The sequence below is a fragment of the Vombatus ursinus genome, unplaced genomic scaffold (genome assembly GCF_900497805.2).
Source record: "Vombatus ursinus unplaced genomic scaffold, bare-nosed wombat genome assembly UNPS02014832.1, whole genome shotgun sequence".
Classification (NCBI taxonomy): domain Eukaryota; kingdom Metazoa; phylum Chordata; class Mammalia; order Diprotodontia; family Vombatidae; genus Vombatus; species Vombatus ursinus.
In genome coordinates, this window is record NW_020954610.1 from 16,920,636 (window position 1) to 16,946,012 (window position 25,377).

The 25,377-nt window shown below is 33.8% G+C and overlaps 1 protein-coding gene across 1 annotated transcript in view; it reads left to right on the top strand.

Annotated features, from left to right (window-relative positions):
- The window catches only part of UGCG (UDP-glucose ceramide glucosyltransferase), a 58,398-nt gene extending 33,228 nt beyond the window's left edge, over window positions 1–25,170 (top strand). The window contains exons 2-9 of the mRNA XM_027839536.1: window positions 1,940–2,081; window positions 8,947–9,049; window positions 11,543–11,644; window positions 15,940–16,052; window positions 19,175–19,353; window positions 21,505–21,591; window positions 21,965–22,154; window positions 22,655–25,170. Coding sequence (XP_027695337.1) covers window positions 1,940–2,081; window positions 8,947–9,049; window positions 11,543–11,644; window positions 15,940–16,052; window positions 19,175–19,353; window positions 21,505–21,591; window positions 21,965–22,154; window positions 22,655–22,825 — 1,087 coding nt within the window. The 3' untranslated portion in view covers window positions 22,826–25,170. The remainder of the gene's footprint in view (window positions 1–1,939; window positions 2,082–8,946; window positions 9,050–11,542; window positions 11,645–15,939; window positions 16,053–19,174; window positions 19,354–21,504; window positions 21,592–21,964; window positions 22,155–22,654) is intronic.
- Window positions 25,171–25,377: the final 207 nt, after the last annotated feature.

The following is a 25,377-nucleotide window of genomic DNA, read 5'->3' on the forward strand; positions in this document are numbered from 1 at the left end:
CTGTTCTCCCTTCCTCATGTCTTTTCCCACTCCAATCCATTCTCCATACAACTGCTAAAGAAATTCTTTCCAAAGTTCAGGTCTGACCCTATCCTTTCTTTACCTAATAAACTCTAGTGACTCCCTATTACTAATCCAAATCCCTTTGTTTGCATTTAAAGCCCTTCACAATATGGCCTACTACTTCAGCCTTATTATTCACTATTCCTCTTCATATGCCCTATGGTCTAGCCAAAATGATGTTATTGTTTTTCATACATAGTGCCCAATCTCCACTTTCTGTGACCTTTGTACTGGCTGTCATGTCTGAAATGCACTCCTTCCTCACCTTCTCTTCTAAGAATCCCTAGTTTCCTTCATGATTCAGATCAGACATCACCTTCTAAATCAATGCATCTCAAATGTGTATTTGTTGACATGAATTTCAGTAAACTGAATGTTTCAATCGACAATATTCAAGACTTGTACATGCAGTATTTTCTTTCTATAAGAGTAGACTTTGTTGAATTCATGTTTTGAGGCTAGTTTTTATGTGTAATAGGCAAGTTTTGTTTATTTTGTGAATTCAATACTAACCATATTATGAATGGATAAGTAAAATTTATATTAAATAAAATATTTATAAACTTTCTTATATCTGCAGTAATGTTTAGCTTCCAAATTTTTAGGGTGCTTGTGAAACTCACTGCATACTCTTTCAGAACCACTGTTCTTTTTTTTTTAATTAATTAATTTATTTAAAAAAATTTTTTCAACCTTCATTTTTATAAGATTTTGAGTTCCAAATTTTTTTCTCCATCCCCCCTCCCCAAGACAGCAAGTAATCTGATATAAGTTATGCATGTACCATCATATTAAACACATTTCCACATTAGTCATGTTGTGAAAGAAGAATCAGAACAAAAGGGAAAAACCACAAGAAAGAAAAAAAGAAGGCAAAAGTAGTATGCTTCAATCTATATTCAGACTCCATAGTTCTTTCTTTGGATGTAGACAGCATTTTCCATCATGATCTTTTGGAATTGTCTTTGCATACAATCTGTCATTGTATTGCTAAGAAGAGCCAAGTCTATCAAAGTTGATCATCTCACAATGTTACTGTCACTGTGTACAATGTTCTCCTGGTTCTGCTCACTTTACTCAGCATCAGTTCATGTAAGTCTTTCCAGGTGTTTCTGAAGTCTGCCTACTCATCATTTCTTATGGAACAATAATATCGCAGTGAATAACTTGTTCAGCAATTCCCCATTTGATGGACATCCCCTCAATTTCCGATTCTTGGCCACTACAAAAAGAGCTGCGATAAATATTTTTGTATATGTGGGTCCCTTTCCCATTTTTATGATCTTTTTGGAATGCAGACCTAGTAGTACAGAACCACTGTTCTATGCAGTGCTCCCTCCTTTCCTCCTTCACCTTGTATCTGTTATGTATGTATTTTGTATCTACATTATGTCTCCCTTGGATAGATTACAAGCTCTATGTGAGCAGGGATTCTTTCACATTTGTCTTTGCGTCCTCAGGACCTAACATAGTGTGTGGCTTATAAGAGTTACTTAATAATAATTTTTAAAAAAGCTTAATAATAGTGTTTAATATAAATACTTGTTTTATTTAATGTAATATACGGGTCAATAGGAAAATTTCCACATTTGTAACATATATTTGTTTATTAATTTTGTGTGTGTGGACATATAAGGAATGGAAGAAGCATTGAGATTCTGGTTTTTGTGGCCAGAAACAGCAAAAATGCTACTAACTTCTATGACTAGCTTTCCTTCCACAAATAGTAACATTAAAACATTTACTTGTAACTCAAATTTAATAATTTATTGGCAAGTTTTGACATTTCTTATTGTTTAATCATCAATGTTCACTTGTCTCGTAGAACCTTTATAATATATATTAAATATCTATATTTATATTTTGTCTTTTACAGACGTTTACATCTCAACAAGAAGGCAACAGACAAACAGCCATATAGCAAACTCCCTGGCATTACACTTCTGAAACCATTGAAAGGTGTGGATCCTAACTTAATCAACAATTTAGAAACATTTTTTGAATTGGATTATCCCAAAGTAAGTACACTGTTATAGTTTTTTTAAATCAGGTTGGGGATGGAACATATTCTTTTTTTCCTCCTTAGAGAACACAAGGAGAGGATACTTTGACAATAACAAACATAGTGGTAGCTATAGGTCTTGGGGCATCTAGGTGGTGCAATAGTTGGCCAGACCAAATGCATGGCGATAGGAGATGGGAGATGTAGCATTGTGTAAGGAAGGCCAGTTTTGCTGCATCACAGACTGTGAGCAGGAGTAATGAGGCTTGAAATATAGGCTGGGGCAACATTGTGAAAGTCTTGAAAAGTTAACAGAGCAGTGTGATCCTAGGAACAATAGTTATTTTGGTTCACTGAATTAGGAGTAATATGTTTGTATCTTTGGTTAAAGAAAATTAGTTTGGTAGCAGTGTGCTGAAGTGGTGAGAAGCTTGAGTTTAGGAGACCATTCTGAAGTCTGTTGTAATAATATAAATGAGAGTTGATGAGTATATGAACTAAGATGATAATATGTAAATAGAGAGAAAAGAGATTGATGCAAAAGATGTGTAGTAGAAATGGCAAAATATGGCAACTGATTAACATGTAAGGTGAGGGAGTAATATTTGAGGATAACACTAAGGTAGTGAACCTGGAAAACTAGAGGATAGTGGTACCTTTGACAGAAATAAGGAAATTTAGAAGAGAGGTAGATTTGGGGAGTGAGATAGAGTTCTGTTTTGGACATGTTGAGTTTGAGATTTGCAATAGGATATTCTTGATGTGAAGAGGAATTGAAAGACTCAGCAAAAGGGAAATTCCAGACATGGGGGTAATGTGGTCAAACCTATACATTTGAAAGATTATTTTGGCAGTTTTGTGAAGGGTGAATTAGAAATGAGAAAGAGTAGATGCTTGGAAACTAGTTAGTAGGATAGGTGAAAGGAAAATACTAGGTTAAATTTGGTTTGTTGCAGTGTGAACAGGGAGAAGGGAGCAAAAATGGCAGATTTCATGCCTGAATATGTGTGTTGAAAAGAAGGGAGCAGGCAAAGATGCTTCTATGATTTTGATCCTGGGTAACTGGGAGGATGGTAATGCTATCAATAGAAATAGGAAAGTTGGTAGAAGAAGTTGATTTAGGGAGGATTATAATGAGTCCTGTTTCGGACATATCGAAAAAGAGGTGAATTCCAGGAATGGGATGGCCTATGTGATTACACAGAGATGAGAGATGGCATTTTGAGTTTAAGGAACAATTGGTAGACCAGTTTGGCTGAAACACAGAGTTTATTAAGGGAAGTGATGTTAAATAAGGCTGGAAAGTTAGCTTGGAGCCAAATTGTAGAGGGTCTTTTTAATACCAGGTAAGGAAAAGGGTCTATGTATTTTTTCTAGCATTATAGAGTTACAGAAAGTTTTTGAACAGTGGAGTGATTGATTCGTAAGTCCTGTGCCTTGGGAAGACTATTTTGTCAGCTATGTGAAGGAAGAATTAGGGAAAGATGAAAGCCTAGAGAAAGAATAAAAGGTCAATCAGGAGACTTTTGAGCTAGTACAGGAGAGTGGTGAAAAGAAGAAAATCTTTTTAATTTCTTTCTTTGAATTAATTTAGTATTTTTATTTATATGTTTTGGTATTGTATTGAATTTTTTTTTAAAACAAGGACCAACATATTTAGCTTTTATCATTAAGTTAAGGTGATTGAGGTAGTCATTTAAGTTGGTACATGAAATCTTCATCAGAGGATGAACTATAGGCTCTAAGGAGAATTTTAATGTACTTATGAATCTTAACACTTGGGTGCTTGGTCTCTAGAAGGTGCTTACATGTAGAGCAATACACTAAAAACAAAAGTCTCCATTAAATCACTATTTTGATAATATTTAGATTTGAAGCGATCATCCAAGCCTCTCATTTTTCAGGTGAGGAAACTAAGGTTCAGAGAAGTCTGGTGACTACAGAGCCAGGATTCATACCCATGTTCTCTGACTCCAAATATAGTGCTCTTTCCAATAGGTTGGTAAGCATTTATTAAGTGTTTGTGCCTAGTTTATACCAGGCCTCGTGCTAAACACTGAGGATACAAAAAGAGGCAAAAGAGAGTCCTTGCCTTCAAGGACCTCACAATTTAATGGAAGAGACAATAAGTAAACAAACATGTTACAAACAAATGAAAAACAATGTGGTTTGGCTCAAGTTTAATAACTAGCTAATGCCAAACATTAGCAAAATGCAAAATAATTTTTTTCCTTTTGATTTATGATGAGACGACAGATAGTCTTGAAATTAAACATGCATATTTTAAGTTAAAGTTTTCTAATATCTTGACAGTGACCTTATCAAAAAGTGTTTTATAAGTCTTAAAATTCTGTGCAAGTGTTCATTTCCTTTTTTCACTTAATCCATGCTATATATGATCTTTTAAAAAAGATAGATATAGTACTTTGTTTAAAAAAAAATCCAAAAAACAAAAAAACTTAATGGGGTTTCTGGTATTATAAAAATTATTTGCCATTAATGCAACTTTGTCTTATTTTTTACATTAGAGAAATTCTGCTATGTGACATTAAAATTAGAATTTGAGAGCAAATTTTCTGTGCTAGTTAAATCCTTTGTAGAATTCAGGTCTCATATAATAGAGACTGAATTTTGAGTCTGAGGTCTTACCTTGAAGATTCAGATCTTCACTCTGTTAGTTTCTGTGTGACCTTGAACAACCCAGTTGACTACTCTGATCCTGTTTTCTCATCTATGAAATGAGAAGATTGGATTATATGACCTAAAAAATCCCTTCCAACTCTAAGTTTCTGATTCCATCATCCCTGATGGTTTATGTGCCAAAATGAAGTATGAATGTTTTCGTGACTAAAAATTGCTGGGGTGGTTTTTTTTGTTTTGTTTTGTTTTTGTTTTTGAGGAAGGTGACAGTGGACTTAGGGATAAAGGAATAGGGGGAGCTGTTTTGTAGGGAAATGAAAAAGTGAAGATAGCCAGTGGTGTTATGCCCTCATAATATTGAAAGTAAAAAGTATTAAAACAAGTGAATCTAGTATAAAAAATAAAATTAATGTTAAAATGCAGCCAATGTTTGTTAAAAGACAAAAAAAATCTCCATGGCCCTAAAACTTTGCAAACAATTCCAAATTTACATTGTTTTCTTATAAGAATTAAATTTTGAAATTCATAGCATCTAAAAATTAGGTTAAAGAATTGGGCAAGTAAATTACCTTCTTCATGCATTCACTATTACTTGTTTAAACCCTTTATTAGGAGCAGAACTGTTGTACTCATTCTGCTTCCTGTATTCTGTTTTTATTGGAAAGTTGGGACAAATCCAAATTTAACAAAAACTTTCTATGTAAACGGAATATGTTTTTACAAATTGGACATTTATACAGAAGCAGAAATATGCTAATTTAATATGTAATGTGATTGGGTAGTGTATTTTTAAAAGATTTTAATTTTTTATTAATGGAAAAACCATTTCACTTGTAAAATTGTTTGCCAATTCATATAGAGTTGAATTAATGGGGTTTTCTTGTGAATATAACCTTACTCTCATGCTAAAATCTAATTTCATGGACTTTTTAAAATGTTTTATGTCTTCATAATATCTTTTTAAAATTATGTATGAATTATGTATTAGGAAATCAAAATATAATTTGAAATATTACATTCTTAAATATCAAGAAGTTATTTTTTAAAAAACAAATTCATCAATTATCAAGTCCTCCTCCCTTGTACTTTAAACATTTTGGTAATTTCGTCGTTCATTTCTCCCTCTCTTAGAGAGTAGGAAGGGGAGAGAAAAAAGGAATAGAGATATTTAAATAAGTTTATTGGCAATTCTGGTAAAAGTATAATTCAAGTTAAACTCCATTACTAAAAAGACTAACTTTAGAAAGCTACGTATTCACTTATTCATATTTTCCCAATTAGGCAAGACAGTTGAGAAATTATCTCATGATTTTTTTTCTTGCAGCATTATGATGTTAAAGGTCTTAAACATTTTTGTAAAAGTTGAATTTTTTCTAATAAATGCTACATGTTAAAGCATTTCTAATTCTATTAATAGCAAACAATTACGTATCTGAAGAGTTTTTGTACTATCATAATCAGACTTTAATTGATCTACTATCCTATTTATTGCCAGTGATTAAATATTATAGTACAGTAATAAAGTACTATCAAACTGTAAAGACAAAAAGGTGATTGATTGTCACCGTTGAAAACTGAAGATGCTTGTTTCAACCCCACTTCTTTAGAACCTACTTGAAATGCCACCTTCATTTTGGTATCATTTTTAAATGTCAGAAACATAACTGAACTGAAGTGATGTTAAATATTAAAATTATTTAGTCATGCCAACCTAAATTTCAATTGTAATCTGAGGTGTCAGAAGGTATTGATACTTGTTTTGCTTTCAAAAGTAGGCCAAAGAAGTTGTAGTTACTGAAAAGAGTATTTAAAAACCTTTGCTTCTACAAAGCTCCTAGTATTTTATATCCTCAAGTATTTTTGGTAGAGAGATTAGTGGCACTGTATTGCTGTCATTAAAAAGTAGCTTTTGGGGGGGGGTTATGCTGCTAAATTATCTGCTTTGTAAATATTCTTGCTGTTTGGTAATTGCAGAGCTAAATGGCATAATAACGTAACATAATAAATATATTTATATATATTTATATTCATAGATAAATATTATTTATATGTATATATTATTGATATATAATATATAAATATTTTAGTGTAAATATATTTATTTTTATGTATACCTATAAATAATATAACAATAAATAGCAGGTATCACAGTAACTTTTGAATCTTTTTAAATAGTATATTTGTGAAATTTTTTATAACTTTTTAGAGTATTATAGTTGAACAACTTAATTTGACTATAAGGATCTTAATGATTTTAGTTTCTTCTGAGGAAAGATTCTTAACTTTTCTATGAATTCTTCATATACTTTGTGCCTCACTAATGTTTTGTAATTATAATGACCCAAGTTTAGACCAAAAAAAGAGGGTTGAGAAAATGTACTTCCCTTGCTTGTAGAGGTTGGGGGCTTTAGTTATGGATTTAGTTATAGATTGTCAGACTTGTTTGATATGTTGGTTAATTTTACTGAACTACTTTTCTTTTTTCTTTTAATTCTTATAAGGGATGGCTCACTGGGTGTGGGAGGAAGGATATGTTGGGAAAGAATTTAATGTGAAAACAAAAGATCAATACAAATTGTATTTATTTATTTATTTTTGATGAGGTGATTGGGGTTGAATGACTTGCCCAGAGTCACACAGCTAGTGAGTGTTATGTGTCTGAGGCTGGATTTGAACTCAGGTTCTTCCTGACTCTAGGGCTGGTGCTCTATCCACTGCGCCACCTAGCTGCCCCTACAGATTTTTTTTAAAAAGAAAGTTAAAGGTGAGTCTAGTTACACATTATTGCTGATACTTCTGTTGACCTAGACAGCCCATAAATTCCAAGAAATTATAGAGATTGTTGTCATATAGATATCTTTTTTTCCATTCTCAGATTTTTGTTAGCTTTCTGAACATCAGAATAGTTAATATAGTTCTCATGTGGACGACGAATCCTAATCATAACCTTTAACTACTAATAAAGTAAAACGGAGTGGTTGTAAGACATAGGTAATAAAAATTACATTAAGTATTAAGCATTAGGCAAGGAAAATTCTTTGCAGTCTCTTAATAAGTAAGATTATGTTGGGTTTTTTTTTTGTTGTTGTTGTTGTTTTGGTGAGGCAGTCGGGATTAAGTGACTTGCCCAGGGTCACACAGCTAGTAAGTGTTATGTTTCTGAGGCCAGATTTGAACTCAGGTCCTCCTGACTCCAAGGCTGGTGCTTTATCCACTGCGCCCCTTAGCTGCCCCAAGATTATATACTTCTAATCCTACACACACTCAACATAGTTTTGTGGTCACAGCCATCTTCCCCACTCCTTGAAACAGGTCATGTATGTATGACATTGATTACATAGGAGCCTGAGACTGTGGATAGATTAGTGTAAACTTATTACCAGTTTTGGGAAATAAAAACTCCAAAGTGTTGTATAATGCTCCAACATTTTGTCAGTAGCATTATCTTCATACATGAAGGTAAAAAACTTTTTAAAAAAATTTAGTAAGGTACTAAATGATAACTTTGTAGTTTAGTAGATTTAAGTACTGGTCAGATTATAGTTGTAGATGTCTTCACAATTATTATGTTGAATACATTTTATGAATATTTTTATAGTGAAGAATATTGTATATATCAAATTTCACTAGTGAAAGTCCTCATAAAATATGGGTTTCAGCCCCGCTTTCTACAAATGTCACTTAACAATCAGTATTTGGTACAATAAAATCATTAATAGTCTCCTGAAATTAATTGTAGCAGGACTTGACCTCTATTTCATCTTCAATAAAAAATACTAGTTTTAAAATTCTAAGCTTCTACAAGATAGAGGTTTTACTGTTTAGCTTACTTTGTATATTGTTTATTATAAAACTTAACTTAAATCTTTATTATAAATCTTATTATTTATTGTAAATCTTATTGTTGTTCAAAAGAACTTAGGTGACAATGAAGGAAATGGAAATTTTGGGGGTTTAATTTAAGGTCTCTGGCTGGCATATGTAGAAATGACAAGCTTTAAGTATCTCGGGTCTTGTCTGCCCATTTCTTTTCATTTTCTACTTGGACATTAGCCAAATTCTGAAGAAGGGCATACTTTTGTTCAATTGTATTCATATGCTGCTTCTGTTACTAGTGTTGATTTCTTAACTTTTAACATATATAATTGTTTTCCATATGTTTTGATCAATTAGCAATACTAGATATAAGATGCTTGATTTTTAAAGTTTGCTAGTTAACTTGCAATAATTTCTTTCAATAGTATGAAGTACTGCTTTGTGTACAAGATCATGATGATCCAGCCATTGATGTATGTAAAAAGCTTCTTGGCAAATACCCAAATGTGGATGCTAGATTGTTTATAGGTAAGTAACAGTAATTCTTTGATTCATTTGTTTTAATGTTCTTTGTACTGTACTGTAAAATACCTATAGTATCATATAGTTTTATATAGTATGAATTGTATTTAAGTTACAGATACCAACTTATTTAATCTCTGAAGGAGATTTGGAGTCTTGTTACTCCAAATCAAAACCTTTTGACTCCACCATTATGTTCCTTGTTAAAATACACAGCCTCAGTTATTTGAATTATAATGTGTAAACTTCTTAAAGAAACTTAAACTATGAAAGTAAGATTATCTCATGTGGGATGGTCTTGTCATTTAAAGAAAATGTTTGCCTATCATTTTAAAATTTTTCTTTATATGTGAAAGGTTTTTTTTTTAACCTTTCTTTATCTCCCTGATTGACTTAGAATAACCAAGAGTTAAATTGGGAGTCAAGTAGGGAAGCATACATTTTCATTCAGTGGAACAAAGACAAGCTTCTGAAACCCAACTTTAGCCCCTAAATTCATAGCTATGATAGTTGGAATTAATATTTAATGTACTCAGGGAGCCATTCAAATTGAATCACATTTTAAAGCACCTACTGTGTACATAGGGAGCAGTGTGATAAAAGCTGTTATAGAGTTCAGTCTTTAGGAGACTAAGCCAAACAGATAAATATATTATAGAATAAACAGGAAGTCTTTATTTAATTTGATTTTTACTGGATGGATAGGAATTCAGCTAATGAAAGGAGAACAGGGCAGTGAGTTTAGAACTGTCAACCTGATGCCACAAAATTTGCAAAGGTCAAAAGACATGAAATTTCTTCTTCCTATATCATTAGATTTTTTTTTTTATCCTGAAAAAAATAAGATAAAATTTTTTTATTAAGTTTATATATTTATTTATTTTTAGTTTTCAACATTCACTTTTATACGATTTTGAGTTGTAAATTTTTCCTTCCTCTCTCCCTTCCCCCCTGCCAAGACACAGCATGCGATCTGATATAGGCTATACATGTACAATCATATTAAACATTTCTACTTTAGTCATGTTGTAAAAGAAGAATCAGAACAAAAGGGAAAAACCACGAGAAAGAAAAAACAAGAAAAAAAGTGAAAATAGTATGCTTCCATCTGCATTCAGACTCCATAGTTCTTTCTCTGAATGTGAATAGCATTTTTCATCATAAGTCTTTTGGAATTGGCTTAGATTGTTGCATTGCTGAGAAGAGCTAAGTCTATCAAAGTCGATCATCACACACTGTTGCTGTTACTGTGTACAATATTTTCCTGCTCTTTTCACTCAGCATCAATTCATGCAAGTCTTTCCAGCTTTTTCTGAAATCTGCCTGCACACCATTTCTTATGGAACAATAGAATTCCATTACATTCATATACCACAACTTGTTCAGCCATTCCCCAATTGAAGGGCATCCTCAATTCCCGATTCTTGGCCGCCACAAAAGGAGCTACTATAAATATTTTTGTACATGTAGGTTCTTTTCCCTTTTTTATGATCTCTTTGGGATATAGATGTAGTATGCAAAGGGTATGCACAGTTTTACAGCCCTTTGGGCATAGTTCCAAATTGCTCTCCAGAATGGTTAGATCAGTTCACAACTCTACCAACAATGCATTAGTGTTCCAATTTTCCAACATTTTCTCCAACATTTATCCTGTTTCTGTTTTGTTACGTTAGCCAATCTGATAGGATGGTGTGGTACCTCAGAGTTGTTTTAATTTGCTTTTGTCTGATCAATAGTTATTTAGAGCATTTTTCATGTGACTATAGATATCTTTAATTTCTTCATCTAAAAACTGCCTGTTCATATCCTTGGACCATTTATCAGCTGGGGAATGACTTGTATTCTTATAAATTCTGTTCTGTATATATTTTAGGAAATGAAGCCTTGATTAGAGACACTGGCTGTAAAAATTGTTTCCCAGCTTTCTGCTTCACTTCTAATCTTGGTTGCATTGGCTTTGTACAAAAACTTTTTAATTTAATGTAATCAAAATTATCCATTTTGCATTTCATAATGTTATCTATCTCTTGTTTGCTCATAAATTCTTCCCTTCTCCATAAATCTGACAAGTAAACTATTCCTTGCTCTCCTAATTTGCTTATAGTTTCAACCTTTTATGTCTCAATCACATAAGATAAAATTAATGTTAAGTATTTCAGTGTTTACTTTTATTTTTTTTTTAATTTTTTTTTTTAGTTTTTAGGTAATTGGGGTTAAGTGACTTGCCCAGGGTCACACAGCTAGTAAGTATCAAGTGTTTGGTCTGAGGCTGGATTTGAACTGAGGTCCTCCTAACTTCAGGGCTGGTGCTCTATCCACTGTGCCACATAGCTGCCCCTTACTTTTATTTTATAACTAAGTCACCTTTTAAATATATTTTGAAAAGTGTGTCATAGAGTTGTCTGTGGTGTCTTTTTCTCCCATTCTGTGATCTAAACTCTAGAAGTGAGTATATAATATCATGTGATCCCTTTCATTTTTGTATTTTTAAATTTTTAGGTGGCAAGAAGGTTGGGATTAATCCCAAAATTAATAATTTAATGCCAGGATATGAAGTTGCAAAATATGACCTCATATGGATTTGTGATAGTGGAATTAAAGGTAAGGATTTTTCCCTTTGTCTAATAAATTTATTTGTTCATAAGTAATTGAACTATAATTTACTGCAAGCTCCTCTTTCTTGACTTGGAAAAGTTATTTTGTTATGTGATGGCATAGAGGTGGCAAGGAGGTTCACCTTTTAAAAAGATGTGTAAATTACATTGCAATTCTTTATTTTTAATATCTAATATCTTTAATAACAGTATCTTTAATGTTGCATATTAGAACTTGTCTTAAAATGTTCTTGAGTACAAAAAGACTACTATGTAACCTAGTAACTTTTGCATGTGTAGATCTTCTTTATGTTTTCCTCTGTTTATTCTTTCATTTTATTCTTTATTTAAAGAATAATTTGTGTACACAGAGATTAAGAACAATAGGTACATTTCTTATTGGAACTTTTTTGGGTGTGTGTGTTGTGGTCTGGACCTCTAATATCATTAGTGTACGGAACCCTTTTTGAGAAGACTCTTATTTATGAAAATTGGCAAATATTTTGCAACTTAGGTGTTGCACTTAGTTGTTAAGTGATTTGTCCAGAGTGGCCCAGCCAGTATTTATCAATTGGAACCTCCTTACTCTCAGGCTATTTTTCTGTCAAGTATGCCATGTTGATTTTTTTTTATTAGAATGTATACATACACATATACATGTAAATGATTTAACGAAGTACCTGCTGATAATAGTGAAATTTGAAACTTAATTATTGCATTGAAAGAGACCGTGTGTTACTTGGTCAAGGTACAGTGATTCAGCAATAATTTAAAATTTTCCTAAATCCCGTTTTTTCCTCCATTTGCGAACAGGTTATAATATATTTTGCATTGGCTTTGAAGGAAATATGTTATCTTCTCAGTATCTCTGTCTTATGCTAAGTGCTCATTTTTAATTTAAAAATATAGGTGTCCTCCCATTTTACAGAAAATATCTGTCTTTCAAGTTGCTTATAAATTAACATTTAAAAATTCAGATCCTTTTGAATATGATTGGGAAGCTTACTGTTTTCAGAAATGCTATTGTGAGTTTTTTTTTTAATAGAGCAAAAACTTTGTTTTCTAAGTTTTCATAGGCTACTTTTCTTAAAGTAGGGGCACAGATCTGCACATTTTATCATCACTGCTTTAAATCCCATCTAATAATAATTCTCAGTATAATCTCCCAATTAGTGGCATTCATTAAATATATGTTGATGTGAACTCTGCTCCACTGTTACTACTAAATTTTAATTGTAAATGTTGAGGTTTGTTCTATGTCTTAATATTTTTTTTAATAAATTTATTTATTTTTAGTTTTCAACATTTACTTCCACAAGATTTTGAGTTCCAAATTTTCACCCCATCTCACCCCTCCCCCACCCCAAGATGGCATGCATTCTAAATACCCCTTCCCCTAGTCTTCCTTCCCTTCTGTCTCTCCTCACCTTCTCTTATCCCCTTCCCCTTCTGTTTTCCTGTAGGGCAGGATAGATTTCTGTACCCCATTTCCTGTATTTCTTATTTCTCAATTGCATGTGAAAACTTTTTTTTTTAAACATGTGTTTTTAAAACTTTAGGTTCCAAGTTTTCTCCCTTCCTCCCTCCCCACCCACCCTCATTGAAAAGGCAAGCAACTCAATATAGGCTATACATGTGCAGTTATGCAAAACACTTCCATAGTAGACATGCTGTGAAAAACTAACTCTATTTCCCTTAATCTATCCTGCCCCCCCCAATTATTCTATTCTTTCTTTTGACCTTGTCCCTCCTCAGAAGTATTTGTTTCTGATTACCCCCTTTCCCAATCTTCTCTCCTCTCTATCATCCCCTTACTCTCTTGTCCCCTTTCCCCCCTATTTTCCTGTAGGGTAAGGCAGATTTCTGTACCCAATTGAGTGTGTATGTTATTCCCTCCTTAAGTCAAATCCTGTGAGAATAAGAATCATTCATTCCCTCTCACCTTCCCCTGTTTCCCCTCTACTGTAAGAGCCTTTTCTTTTGGTTTTTTTTTGTGAGATAATTTACCCCATTCTACCTCTCCCTTTCTCCTTCTCCTAGTATAATCCTCTCTCACCCCTTAATTTTATTCTCCAGATCAACTCACCCTTTGCCCTCTATCTATCTATCTACCTGTCTACCTATCTATCTATCTGTCTATCTATATATATATACATATAATTTTTTCCCTCCAACTACCCTAATACTGACAAAGGTCTCCTGAGTTACAAATATCATCTTTCCACACAGGAATGTAAACAGTTCAACCTTAATAAGTCCCTTATGATTTCTCTTTCCTGTTTACCTTTTCATGTTCCACTTGAGTCTTGTATTTCAAAGTCAAATTTTCTATTCAGCTCTGGTCTTTTCAACAAGAATGTTTGAAAGTCCTCTAATTCACTGAATGACCATTTTTTCCCCTGACGGATTATGCTCATTTTTTCTGGGTAGGTGATTCTTGGTTGTAATCCTATGTCCTTTGCCCTCCAGAATATTATATTCCATGCCCTGCGGTCCCTTAATGTAGAAGCTGGTAAATCTTGTGTTATCCTGATTGTGTTTCCACAATACTTGAATTGTTTCTTTCTGGCTGCTTGTAATCTTTTCTTCTTGACCTGGGAACTCTGGAATTTGGCTACAATATTCCTAGGAGTTTTCCTTTGGAGATCTCTTTCAGGAGGAGATCAGTGGATTCTTTCAATTTCTATTTTGCCCTCTGGTTCTAAAATATCAGGACAGTTTTCCTTGATCATTTCTTGAAAGATGATGTCTAGGCTCTTTTTTTGATCATGGCTTTCAGAAAGTCCAGTAATTTTTAAATTCTCTCTCATGGATCTATTTTCCAGGTCAGTTGTTTTTCCAATGAGATATTTCACATTGTTTTCTAATTTTTCATTCTTTTGGATTTGTTTTACAGTGTCTTGATTTCTCATAAAATCCCTCACTTCCAATTGCTCTATTCTAATTTTTAAGGAAGTATTTTCTTCAGCAATCTTTTGGACTTCCTTTTCCATTTGGCCAGTTTTGCTTTTTAGGGCGTTCTTCTCCTCATTGGCTTTTTGGACCTCTTTTGCCATTTGGGTTAGACTATTTTTTAAGGTGTTATTTTCTTCAGTATTTTTTTGGGTCTCCTTTAGCAAGCTCTTGACTTGTTTTTCATGATTTTCTTGCATCAGTCTCAGTTTTTCCTCTACTTCTTTTACTTGCTTCTCAAAATCCCTTTTGAGCTCTTCCAAGGCCTGGGACTGATTCATATTTTTCTTGGAGGCTTTGGATGTAGGAGCTTTGACTTTGTTGTCTTCTTCTGGTTGTATGTTTTGATCTTCTTTGTCACCAAAGTAAGATAATATAGTCTGACTCTTTTTGCGCTGCTTACTCGTGATTTTGGCCAATTACTTGAGTTTTAAACTCTTTGTTAATGTAAGAGTCTGCTTCCAATGTGGAGAATGTACTGTCCTACGCTTCGGGGGTTTATACAGCCATTTTCAGAGATACTTCTAGGGACCTATAAATTTTCAGTTCTTCCAAGGTGGTATGATAAGGGCAAGGTGTTTCCTCTCCACAGCCACAACAAGCTCCACCATGGCAGGGCTCCTCCTCGCCCCAGGAACACCCCTCAGAACTGTGACCCAGATCCAGGCACGGGTAAAGCAAGAGATTCCTGCCTTAGCACTGGCAAAGAGATCCCTGAAGTCCCCCTCTGATCAGCCCCTTGATTCCCATTCAGTCTGTGGGCAGGAAGCTCAGGAGGCATCTGCTGCCCTGGGGGTGGCTGAGACCTAGCTTCTACCTCTCACCACAGTCACAGACTTTTCCCACTGACCTTCTAAGTTGTCTTTGGCTTTCATGGGTTGAAAAGTCTGGAAACCACCACAGCTGCCTGCGATTCAGTCCTCTGAGGCCTGCTCCAGGGTCGCTGAGGCCTGAGCGCCCACGCCACACTTCACTCCTATCCCTGCCCGGCGCGATATACCTTTCTGATAAACCATCCAGGTTGTCTTTGGCTGGAAATTTGTTTCACTCTGTCTTTTTGTGGGTTCTGCTGCTTTAGAATTTGTTTAAAGCCATTTTTTTATAGGTATTTGGAGGGGTTTGGGGGAGAGCTCAAGCAAGTCACTGCTTTCACTCCGCCATCTTCAATACTTTTTTTGGTGGGGGGGGGAATTTGGCACATAGCCTAGAATTGTTATTTGATAGTTGCATTTATATTTACTTAAATACAAATGCAATCATGTTTTATATTTATAGTATGATTCATAAAGATAATTTTAGTGTCTTTGGCATTTAATTAAAGAAAACTAATCCCCCATTCCTTTTTTCTAGTAATTCCAGACACATTAACTGACATGGTTAATCAAATGACAGAAAAAGTGGGCTTGGTTCATGGTCTACCCTATGTTGCAGACAGACAGGGTTTTGCTGCTACATTAGAACAGGTGAGTGTGGTATTTATGAATGCCATTATGTTGCCAGGTCCACAATCCTTTAAAATACTTTAGAGCTGTTCTAGGGGTATGAGTTAGAATTAGGGTGAACCTAGGAAACCTGAATCTTCCCCTGATATTTGATATGTCTGGAAAATACCTTAACTTAAAGGACAATTGATATAAAGCAGATTCATCCAGCTAGAGAAAGGATGAGACTGTATCATCCTAGGAGTTACTAGGATTTGTATTTGTTTCTAGGCTCCCTTGCTTCTCTCCTGGAACCCATTAGATAAGTACTATGGATTGCCCCTTCTGACTATTTAAAGATAACCCAGGCCTTGATACCCGGAAAGAGTCTCTAAAATCTGTCCTGTATTCCCTGGTTGATTTGATGATTTCATAAACTACCTGAGGGATTTGGAATGCAGCTTGAGATAAAACTAGAATTAAAAGGTTCACCCATAATTGTTGACAGTCCCAATCTCTTGGCAGACTGTTATGTTTATGAACTAAAGGTGTAAAATGAACTCTACCTCTCCAATTTTTTCTACTCAAATCACATTTTTTTTTAAAATTTCAAAACTTTGGTGAATCTTCGTTCTTCTTGTCAGATAAATGCATTTCATTTCTCTTTGCTCCTTGCTTGTTGGTTCCAGTATTAAGAATAAATAGAATGTTAGAAGGAAGATTATAGGATGCAGTACGTTCTTATGACAAAGGAAAGCTTTTCATGCATATATCCTTTGAGTTTTTTCCAGCCAAACAAACTCTTTCATGCCTGCCCATTCTGTGTGACTCTTAACCCGCATCTTCCCATGAGTTTGCCACAGCTCTGCCCAACATGGTGGAAGCCTGCCTTAATTTTTTCTGACATATATTAATAAGTAGAAACTCTGACAAATCCTTTTGAGTTTATAGGTAGTATTTCAGCTAACAAACTTAAATTTCTGTGTTAAATAGGAAGTAAATTTGGTTTGATAGTCTTCCAATTATAACTGTTCTTTTAAATGTAGCAGTTAAATTCCTCAGAATTATTTTATTTTATTTTGGTTTTTGGTTGGACAATGGGAGTTAAGTGACTTGCCCAGGGTCACACCGCTAGTAAGTGTTACGTGTCTGAGGCCGGATTTGAACTCAGGTCCTTCTGAATCCAGGGCCGGTGCTCTATCCACTGCACCACCTAGCTGCCCCCAGAATTATTTTAAATAACTGTTCTGAAGAAGATATAAATTCATTTTAAAAAATGGTTGAGACCTATGGTTTCATCTCATTAGTGTAGAAAATTTCCAGTGATAAATTCTCTCTATAACACAGCCATAATTATTCTGAAATTTAGATCCTTAGAAGTGCCTGGGGGCACTAAGAGGTTAAGTGACTTGCCCAGAACTTGTAGTCATGGGGCAGAGGCAAGACTTTACCTAGGTCTTCTGGATCCGAAGACTGGAGATGTAGATAGAAATTTACTCTGTCATGTTTTTATTTTGACTTTGGAATATTTGGACCATGACACTTAATATAGAATGGCAACATTTTTCCCCCCACAGCAAGAAATTATACGGTAGCCATTTTAAAAGTATTGTGGTTTTTGTTTAGTAAAATAGTCTTGAAGAACTGTTGTAAAATTAGATACTTCATATCCTTATGTACCATACAAATTTTCCTATTTTTTGAAATTACAAAATGAATGTGCCTACCATGTGTTATTGTCATTCTAAGGTAGACTTTTAAAATTTCTGTTGTTTCTAAGACTGTCAGTGCTTTCCATGTGGTCTACAAGGTTCCTCGTGGATATTGAGGTGAATGTTATCCCTAAGTCGCCAGAGATCCCTTTATGAGTCTTTATTAAAACTTAGGCAGGCTTAGAGAATTATCTTTTGTTGTGCTTGGTTCATAAACTACTCTTTGTAGCAGCCTGAGTTGTTTAATATATTGTCAAACCTGTCAGTTGAGTTCAGGTCAGACCCAACCCTTGGGATTCTTTGTTTTATAAGGGGTAGAAGAAGGTTTGAATTCATCCTATTTCCATTTACAAAAATTTCAGAACTATGGAAGGTTGTTTTCTTTTCTGAGAAAATCTGTTGTCTACTCATTTGAGTAAATAATGATAAGTACATCATCTCAAATGGGATTAAGAGTAAAAGGCTTTATATTTCATCTTTCCCCTTTTGACACTAACTGAACAACCCAAATGTTTTATGGCCTGTATAATACAGTTTTTGGAGATGGAGAGGAACCAATATGGGTTATAGAAACTCTGTGTCTATGTTAAGTTTCATGCTGTATTTTTTGTACAAGAAAGATAAAGATAAAAATTTATTTATTTATTTATTTTTGTGAGGCAGTTGAGGTTAAGTGACTTGCCCAGAATCACATATGCTATGTGAGTGGCAAGTGGAAGTAGAACTCATTGATTATGTCGAGTGAGGGAAAATGGGTACCCAGGAGTGATTCAAGGTTGGGAACTTGCTTGATTGGAAGTATTGTGGTATCCTCAACAGAAATAGGGAAGTTTATAAGAGGGGTAGATTTTGGGGAAAAGATAATAAAATCTGTTTCAGGTATGTTAATCTTGATAACCTTGTTAACACCCAGGACATCAAATTCATAAGCTGTAATAACTAGTTCGGAACGTGTGACTAGAGCTCAGGAGAGAGACATGGGCTGGCCATAAAGATTTAGGAGTCATCATTATAGATATGATAATTGAACCAGATAAGATCATAGAACGGGTATTGAGAGAGACCAAAAAAAGGTGTCAAGGATAGAGCATTAGGATGTAACCACTTTTTGAGGGGGTAGGATGGATTATAATGGATTATAATCCAGCTAGGGAGATAGAGAAGTTTTGACTAGGTAGATAGGAGGAGAATCAAGACAGAGGAGTATCGTGAATATCCAGAGAGAAAAAAGTTGTCCAGGAGAAAGTTGGTCAGCTGTGTCAGATACTGCATAAAGATCAGGAAGGATGAAGATTGAGTAAATGTTTAAATGCCCATGTGTTCCATTTTGAGTCTAAATATTTGCCTGCAAAAAATGATAGAATGTATGTTTAAAGATAATTTATTTGGAAAATTGTTTACACTTCCTGTTTCAGTACCATAAAACATTAATTTTGATTTCTATTTTGGCAGGTATATTTTGGAACTTCACATCCAAGGTCCTATATCTCAGCTAATGTTACTGGGTTCAAATGTGTGACAGGAATGTCGTGTTTGATGAGGAAGGATGTATTAGATCAAGCAGGAGGGCTTATAGCTTTTGCCCAATACATTGCTGAAGATTACTTTATGGCTAAAGCAATAGCTGACCGGTAAGATAACTAATTTAAATCAGGATGTTTTTAGTAGTAGCACAAAGTAATATGTGTATGTGAAGTACAAAAGAAATTTTTTAAAAAGATTATAAATGAGTACGTAAATTTTTTCCCACTAGAACTGACTCGGATGCTTCATTGTTGCACAGATGTATTCCTGGATTCTTAAAGGGTGTTCTAGTAGGACACAAGCTCTGGCAAGGCCTAGCAAAGCTGGAAAGGCTTTGAGAAAAGTTCCAGTGAGGGACTTTGTGCTTATTGTCCAAGGACTAGTCTAGTTTAATTTAGTGAGGCTTCTCAGCACAAGGTTGGCCACCAGGGACTGAACTGCATTTGTGGCAGTTCATGTTGGAGAGATGTATTAGTGGAGAGAATGCCCATGCTAACAAAATCAGGGATCTTTCAGAGTGTTGAAGTGAATAAATAAACAGGTCTTCTAAAAAAATTTTTTTTTGTGCCTTATATTAGGGAACCACAGGAGATGGCTTTTCATTTTTTTTTTAAATGGGAAACAATTTTAAATGCTAAATTAATTTGTCTACTATGGAAGTTGAGCTTCTGGGTTCTTTTTTCATCAAGCCCTAGAATATGCTACTCCTCTCATGGCAAGTCTTAAGTCTAACTCTCATGGCAAGACTTAAAAGTTGTAAAACAATTTTATAACTATGCATGAAAAGCGGTCTTATTGCCATATACATTATTTAAGCTATTTTTTATGTTACATGTACTCTCTCCTACTTCATTATCTTCTTTAAAAAAAGCATAGGTTCAGTTACTAGTGTATTTGAAAGAATATTTGTAACATTAACTGTAACTTTTTTTTTTTACTGGTGAACATACATAGCTTATAAGAATTATGAAACAATGAAAAAGCAAAATTTATTTATGATTCATAACTATATCCTAATGAAGGAAATAAATGCCTAGATGCTTCAATTTTTTTTTCAAATTTAACAATATGATTTGGAGTCATTTAAAGGGGTTGCATATGTGATGTTAATGATTTTTTTCATTGGAAGAGGTGTGAATTTCTGTATTTGGAAAAAGCACAATGTTTTATTGTGATTCAAGATAGCCTTAATGTTTTGACCTTTTAGAATTTAGATGAAAATGCATAGAGTGTGATTTCAGAATTGATCCATAGTTGCTTTTATTTTTTAAAAGTTAGGTGAAGATTTTTTGTAGCTGACCTCAAATTTTTATGCTATAAGGTACTGTTTATTAATAGTGTATCATTGTAAGATTTGCAAAATACTTTACAAATATCTCATTTTATCCTCACCACAATTCTGGGGCTGAGGCAGGGGGACATGCTATTATTATAATACCCATTTTGCAGATAAAGAAAACCAACAACTTGCCTAGGACAACATAGCTAGTAACTGTCTTAGGCCAAATTTGAACTTAGGTCTTCCTGTCTTCAGGTGTAGTACTTGATCCACTGTGCCACCTAGCTGCCTCTAATTTTGCTAGAGAAATTAATGTGTTGTCTTTTTCTTCAAACCTGGTGCCAAAAGTGTATTGGAAACAAAAAATCCCCAAACCTCTATGTATAATATTCATAGGCTGAAATGTTAACTTAGTTTCAATTTCTAGTTAAACAGCACAGTGGAAAGAACACTGCATTTGGAATCAGATCACTTGGGTTTGAATCCCAGGTCTACCACTTTCCTAGTTGTGTGACTATAGGCAAATCAAATTGCCTTTTGTGGCCTTAATTTCTTCATCTGTAAAACTGAGAGGAATTGGACTAGGTGATTTCTGAGGTCTCATCTAGCTTTATGTCCTAAAAGTCCAAATTGTCGTGTGTGTGTGTGTGTGTGTATGTATGTATGTAGCTTATTGTACTTACATAACTGTAGTTTATATGTCACATGCTAAATTAAGTACAGATAACAGAAAAATTGTTTAACTAAAACAATTTATAGATATGCTATATCTCAATTAGGTCATTCTTTCTGGTTTGCTAGTTTTATCTTCTTCAATATCAGTTTTACAAAAGATTTCCAAACTACAACTGATATCAAATTATTGTGGATAAATATGTAACCAATTATATTTTAATGCAGCGAGCTGTAAGCTCCCTATATTATAATCTATATCTCACTTATAAGCTATATCTCATTTAATAATTATATTAATTTCCAGAGGTTGGAGGTTTGCAATGGCCACTCAAGTTGCAATGCAAAATTCTGGTTCCTATTCAATTTCTCAGTTTCAGTCCAGAATGATCAGGTAAATAAAACCACCTTGTTCCTTCTGTGCTTATTTTTCTACACTGTGATTTAGTGAAATAAATTTTGCCAAATATATTGTTTAGTGCCTATTGAGAGGGGTGGAGATATATATGCACACACACATATATATATATTTCACTTAAAAAAGCTTTATTTAAATTTTATAATTTGTATTATTTGTCAGAATGTGGACCATTACAATTAATCTAGTCTTTTTGCTTTTAGTTTTGTTTTGCTATATAATATGAGAGAAAAATCTTGAAATTTTAAAAGGAGTAGTCTTCCAAAAAGTAGTCTGACCAGACATTAAACTGATTAGATTTGAATCTGAGCTGTTGCTTATTTTTTAAAGAAATCTTTTTTTCTTTTAGGTGGACCAAACTACGAATCAATATGCTGCCTGCAACAATAATTTGTGAACCAATTTCTGAATGCTTTGTTGCCAGTTTAATTATTGGATGGGCAGCTCACCATGTATTTCGATGGGATATCATGGTATTTTTCATGTGTCATTGCCTGGCCTGGTTTATATTTGACTATATTCAACTCAGGGGTGTCCAGGTATGTGGGTAAGCATGTAGAGCTTGGCAGTTGATTAAGCAAAACAGTTTTGTTTTTTTTTAAGCTTAAGGAGTTGAACAGATTCTCTACCCTTTAGTCAGAAGTGCTCATCAGTTTTCTGCTGAGTCTTGGCATTAGATTTGAACAATATTTTCTGTTAGTGGGGTGTTGAGTTTAGAATTATTTCAATTCCTTGTAAATGAAACATAGGCTGTGGGAAATACATTGTAGTATATACTTACTATTTGATAGACAGAAGAACCAATGACAGTTACTTCAATATTCCATGATTTTCTTTTGTAGTTAATTTTTTTTGAATTTTAGAAGCCATTACTAGATATGAGAAATTTATATTTAAAAATTTTAATTACATAAGGAATTAAATTACACCTTAAAGTACACTTGGAATGATAAAAGCAGAGATTTGTTTCTAAAATAATTCTTGATATGGAATGCAATAAAGAAAGAAAATATTAAATGTTAATTTTTGTAATTCCTAGGGTGGCGCTCTATGTTTTTCAAAACTTGATTATGCAGTAGCTTGGTTCATCCGAGAATCCATGACAATATACATTTTCCTATCAGCATTGTGGGACCCTACTATAAGCTGGAGAACAGGACGCTACAGATTACGCTGTGGTGGCACGGCAGAGGAAATCCTTGACGTATAACCACAGCTTTGTGACTGTATTAAAGAAAATAAAAAGAAAAAAAGAGAGAGAAGTATTATAAATTATGTTTATATAAATGCTTTAAAAATCTACCTTCAATAGTTTTATTACTTGTATGTTTTGGTATCTGTTCTTTAATTTATTTTGCATGGCACTTGCATCTGTGAAAAAGAAAAAAAATAGATGTGTCATCTTGGCCAACTGGTACCTTGTTTTATACAAAAGAGAATCAAGAGAACTGGTTCCAGGACCCTTAAAAAAAGAAAAGGACATATAATTGCTCTGCAGCAAACACTATGACAGTATCCTTCAGTAAAGAAAATTTCAGATTTGGCAATAGGCTAGTCTAGTAAATTTATGGGATAAAATTATCTTTGGCCCACTGGCTAGCAAGGACTAGATAGTAATTTTATGCCTATATGGAGTGTCTAATATCATTATGCTGACTGTGGGGGACTAGTAGAGAAACTTTTTCATGCTTTATGACTACCTCTTGTAGTTGCTGCAGAGCAAATATAAATTGTATTAAGTAACTAGGCCTTGCAAAAAAAAACAAACCAGGAAAAAAAAAACTTTTAAAAGAAGAGCTGGAGTCTTGTATTTATATGTATATATGAGAGAGGTTTGTTTTTGTTTTTGGTTTTTTTTTTTGTTTGTTTGTTTTTTGGTCTCACTGCAATGAACCAAAAGTGGAAGTTTGGTTTTTAATGGTAGCCATGTATTGAAGGCATCTTTTTGGCCAACTCTTGTTGGTTCTGTCTTGAACCATTGTTAATCACTGTGCTGTAATTAGTGTAGCTTAACCCTTCCTTCCCAGCACCCCTAATCCTTATTCTACTTTTCCTTAACTTTTTTCAGGGGGGTTGGTTTTGTTTTAGTGTGAGTGAATGTTTTGATAGTTGTGAGAAAAAAATGCATTTCAGAAACATTTCACACATGACCTATTTTCTTACACAGTATGTCTTATTGTTAATAAGAATGTAATTTCATGATGCAGGTATTTGATATCTTTTTTTAAGTGAGCAAATATTCTAGTCATCAATAAATTAAAACTGCAGTAGAGTATTAAGAAGGGCAGGATGACTTTATTGTTAAATTTAATCAGTATCAAACTAAGTCTACTGTTAGCTTTTCTTTTGTGCCTATTACAGTTAGTCTAGTCTTATTTAAATTGAATTTTTGTATAACTAAATAGACTAGATTAATGTAAGTTGTAAATGCATGCTGTACTTCACCCTTCCCTTCCCATCACACCCTTAAACTTGCCTTTGACACTTGTCAGGCTATTGTTAACTTATGGTGAACTGGACTTTTTTTTTAATTGGCAAAATTTAAGGGACGGTGCATAAGCCTTTTGTTTTTATAATGATATTTGTGCTTCTTTTTCTTCACAATTAGATGGCGTGTCACAATGAATGTCTACTGGCTAATTGCAGGGCTAGCAATGACGATATGGCAGCTTTAATTTCCAAGTTATTACAGTTTCTTTGTCAAGGTGTAATGTGTAGCATATTAGCAATAATTACATGTATTTATAGCAAATGGATACTTTTTTCACCTCACTGAGCCAATCCATTTAATTGTCTAATGATGAATATACACACAGTTCAAAATGTACTATTTGTGTGTGTATCTTATGTATAAACTATATATAAGCATTTCTCTGGGCCAAATTGCTTCACTTTGTTTAATATTCTATTGCCTTATGATATCACTGAATTTGTTTGAAGGGCATTTTCTACATGAACAAAGGCTTTGATGCGTGTTCCATTTCTTAGGTGAATCAGGTAGTGATGTTTCCTGAGGAGAGTTGCACAATGAAAACCAGTCTAGTTGTGACCCACTAAGTGTTTCTTTTTTCATCACTATTACACAGCTTAATTTTGCTGACCGTGTTTATATTTGGTTTGTGTTTAATGAAGTTTGGTTGATGCCATTCATTGCACTGCTAAAGTGAAGCCTTGCTTAAATTTAGCTTTCTGCTGATTTCAGTGTGGGCAATGTAACAAAACCAAAAAAGGCTGAACAGACTTCTTATGTTTTGTAGATATGGAAAATTATTCTTCTGTATGTGTGCTTTTTGCAGTAGTGGAGTCTAGCTCACAAAAGTGAAGCTTCACTTAGGTTGATTCTTTGTTTAGGAAGTATGGGTTGATTATGAAATGAAAAGAATTAAAACAAGTGCTGTAGAGAGCATCACAACAGAACTGCAGGAGTCCAAATTTAATAAGCTATCTTTAAAGATACCAACAAATGTCTAAAATAGACTTTACCATGTTTTATTATTTAAAATCATTGTCTTGAGTTTTTTGTTGAAAAAAATAAAAATTTGAATACAATCAAAACTTATCTCTAAGACTTTTTTTTTTAAATTATTGCCTGTCTTTGTTTCTTTTCATTTTACATACAGTTTAGTATGAAATCCAGTATGTTAGTCTACAAAAATCTTGTTAGGACAGCTAGATGGCTCAGTAGATAGAACCTGGAGTCAGAAAGACCTGAGTTCAAGTCTGGCCACAGACATTTACTAGCTATGTGTGATTTTGTGTGAT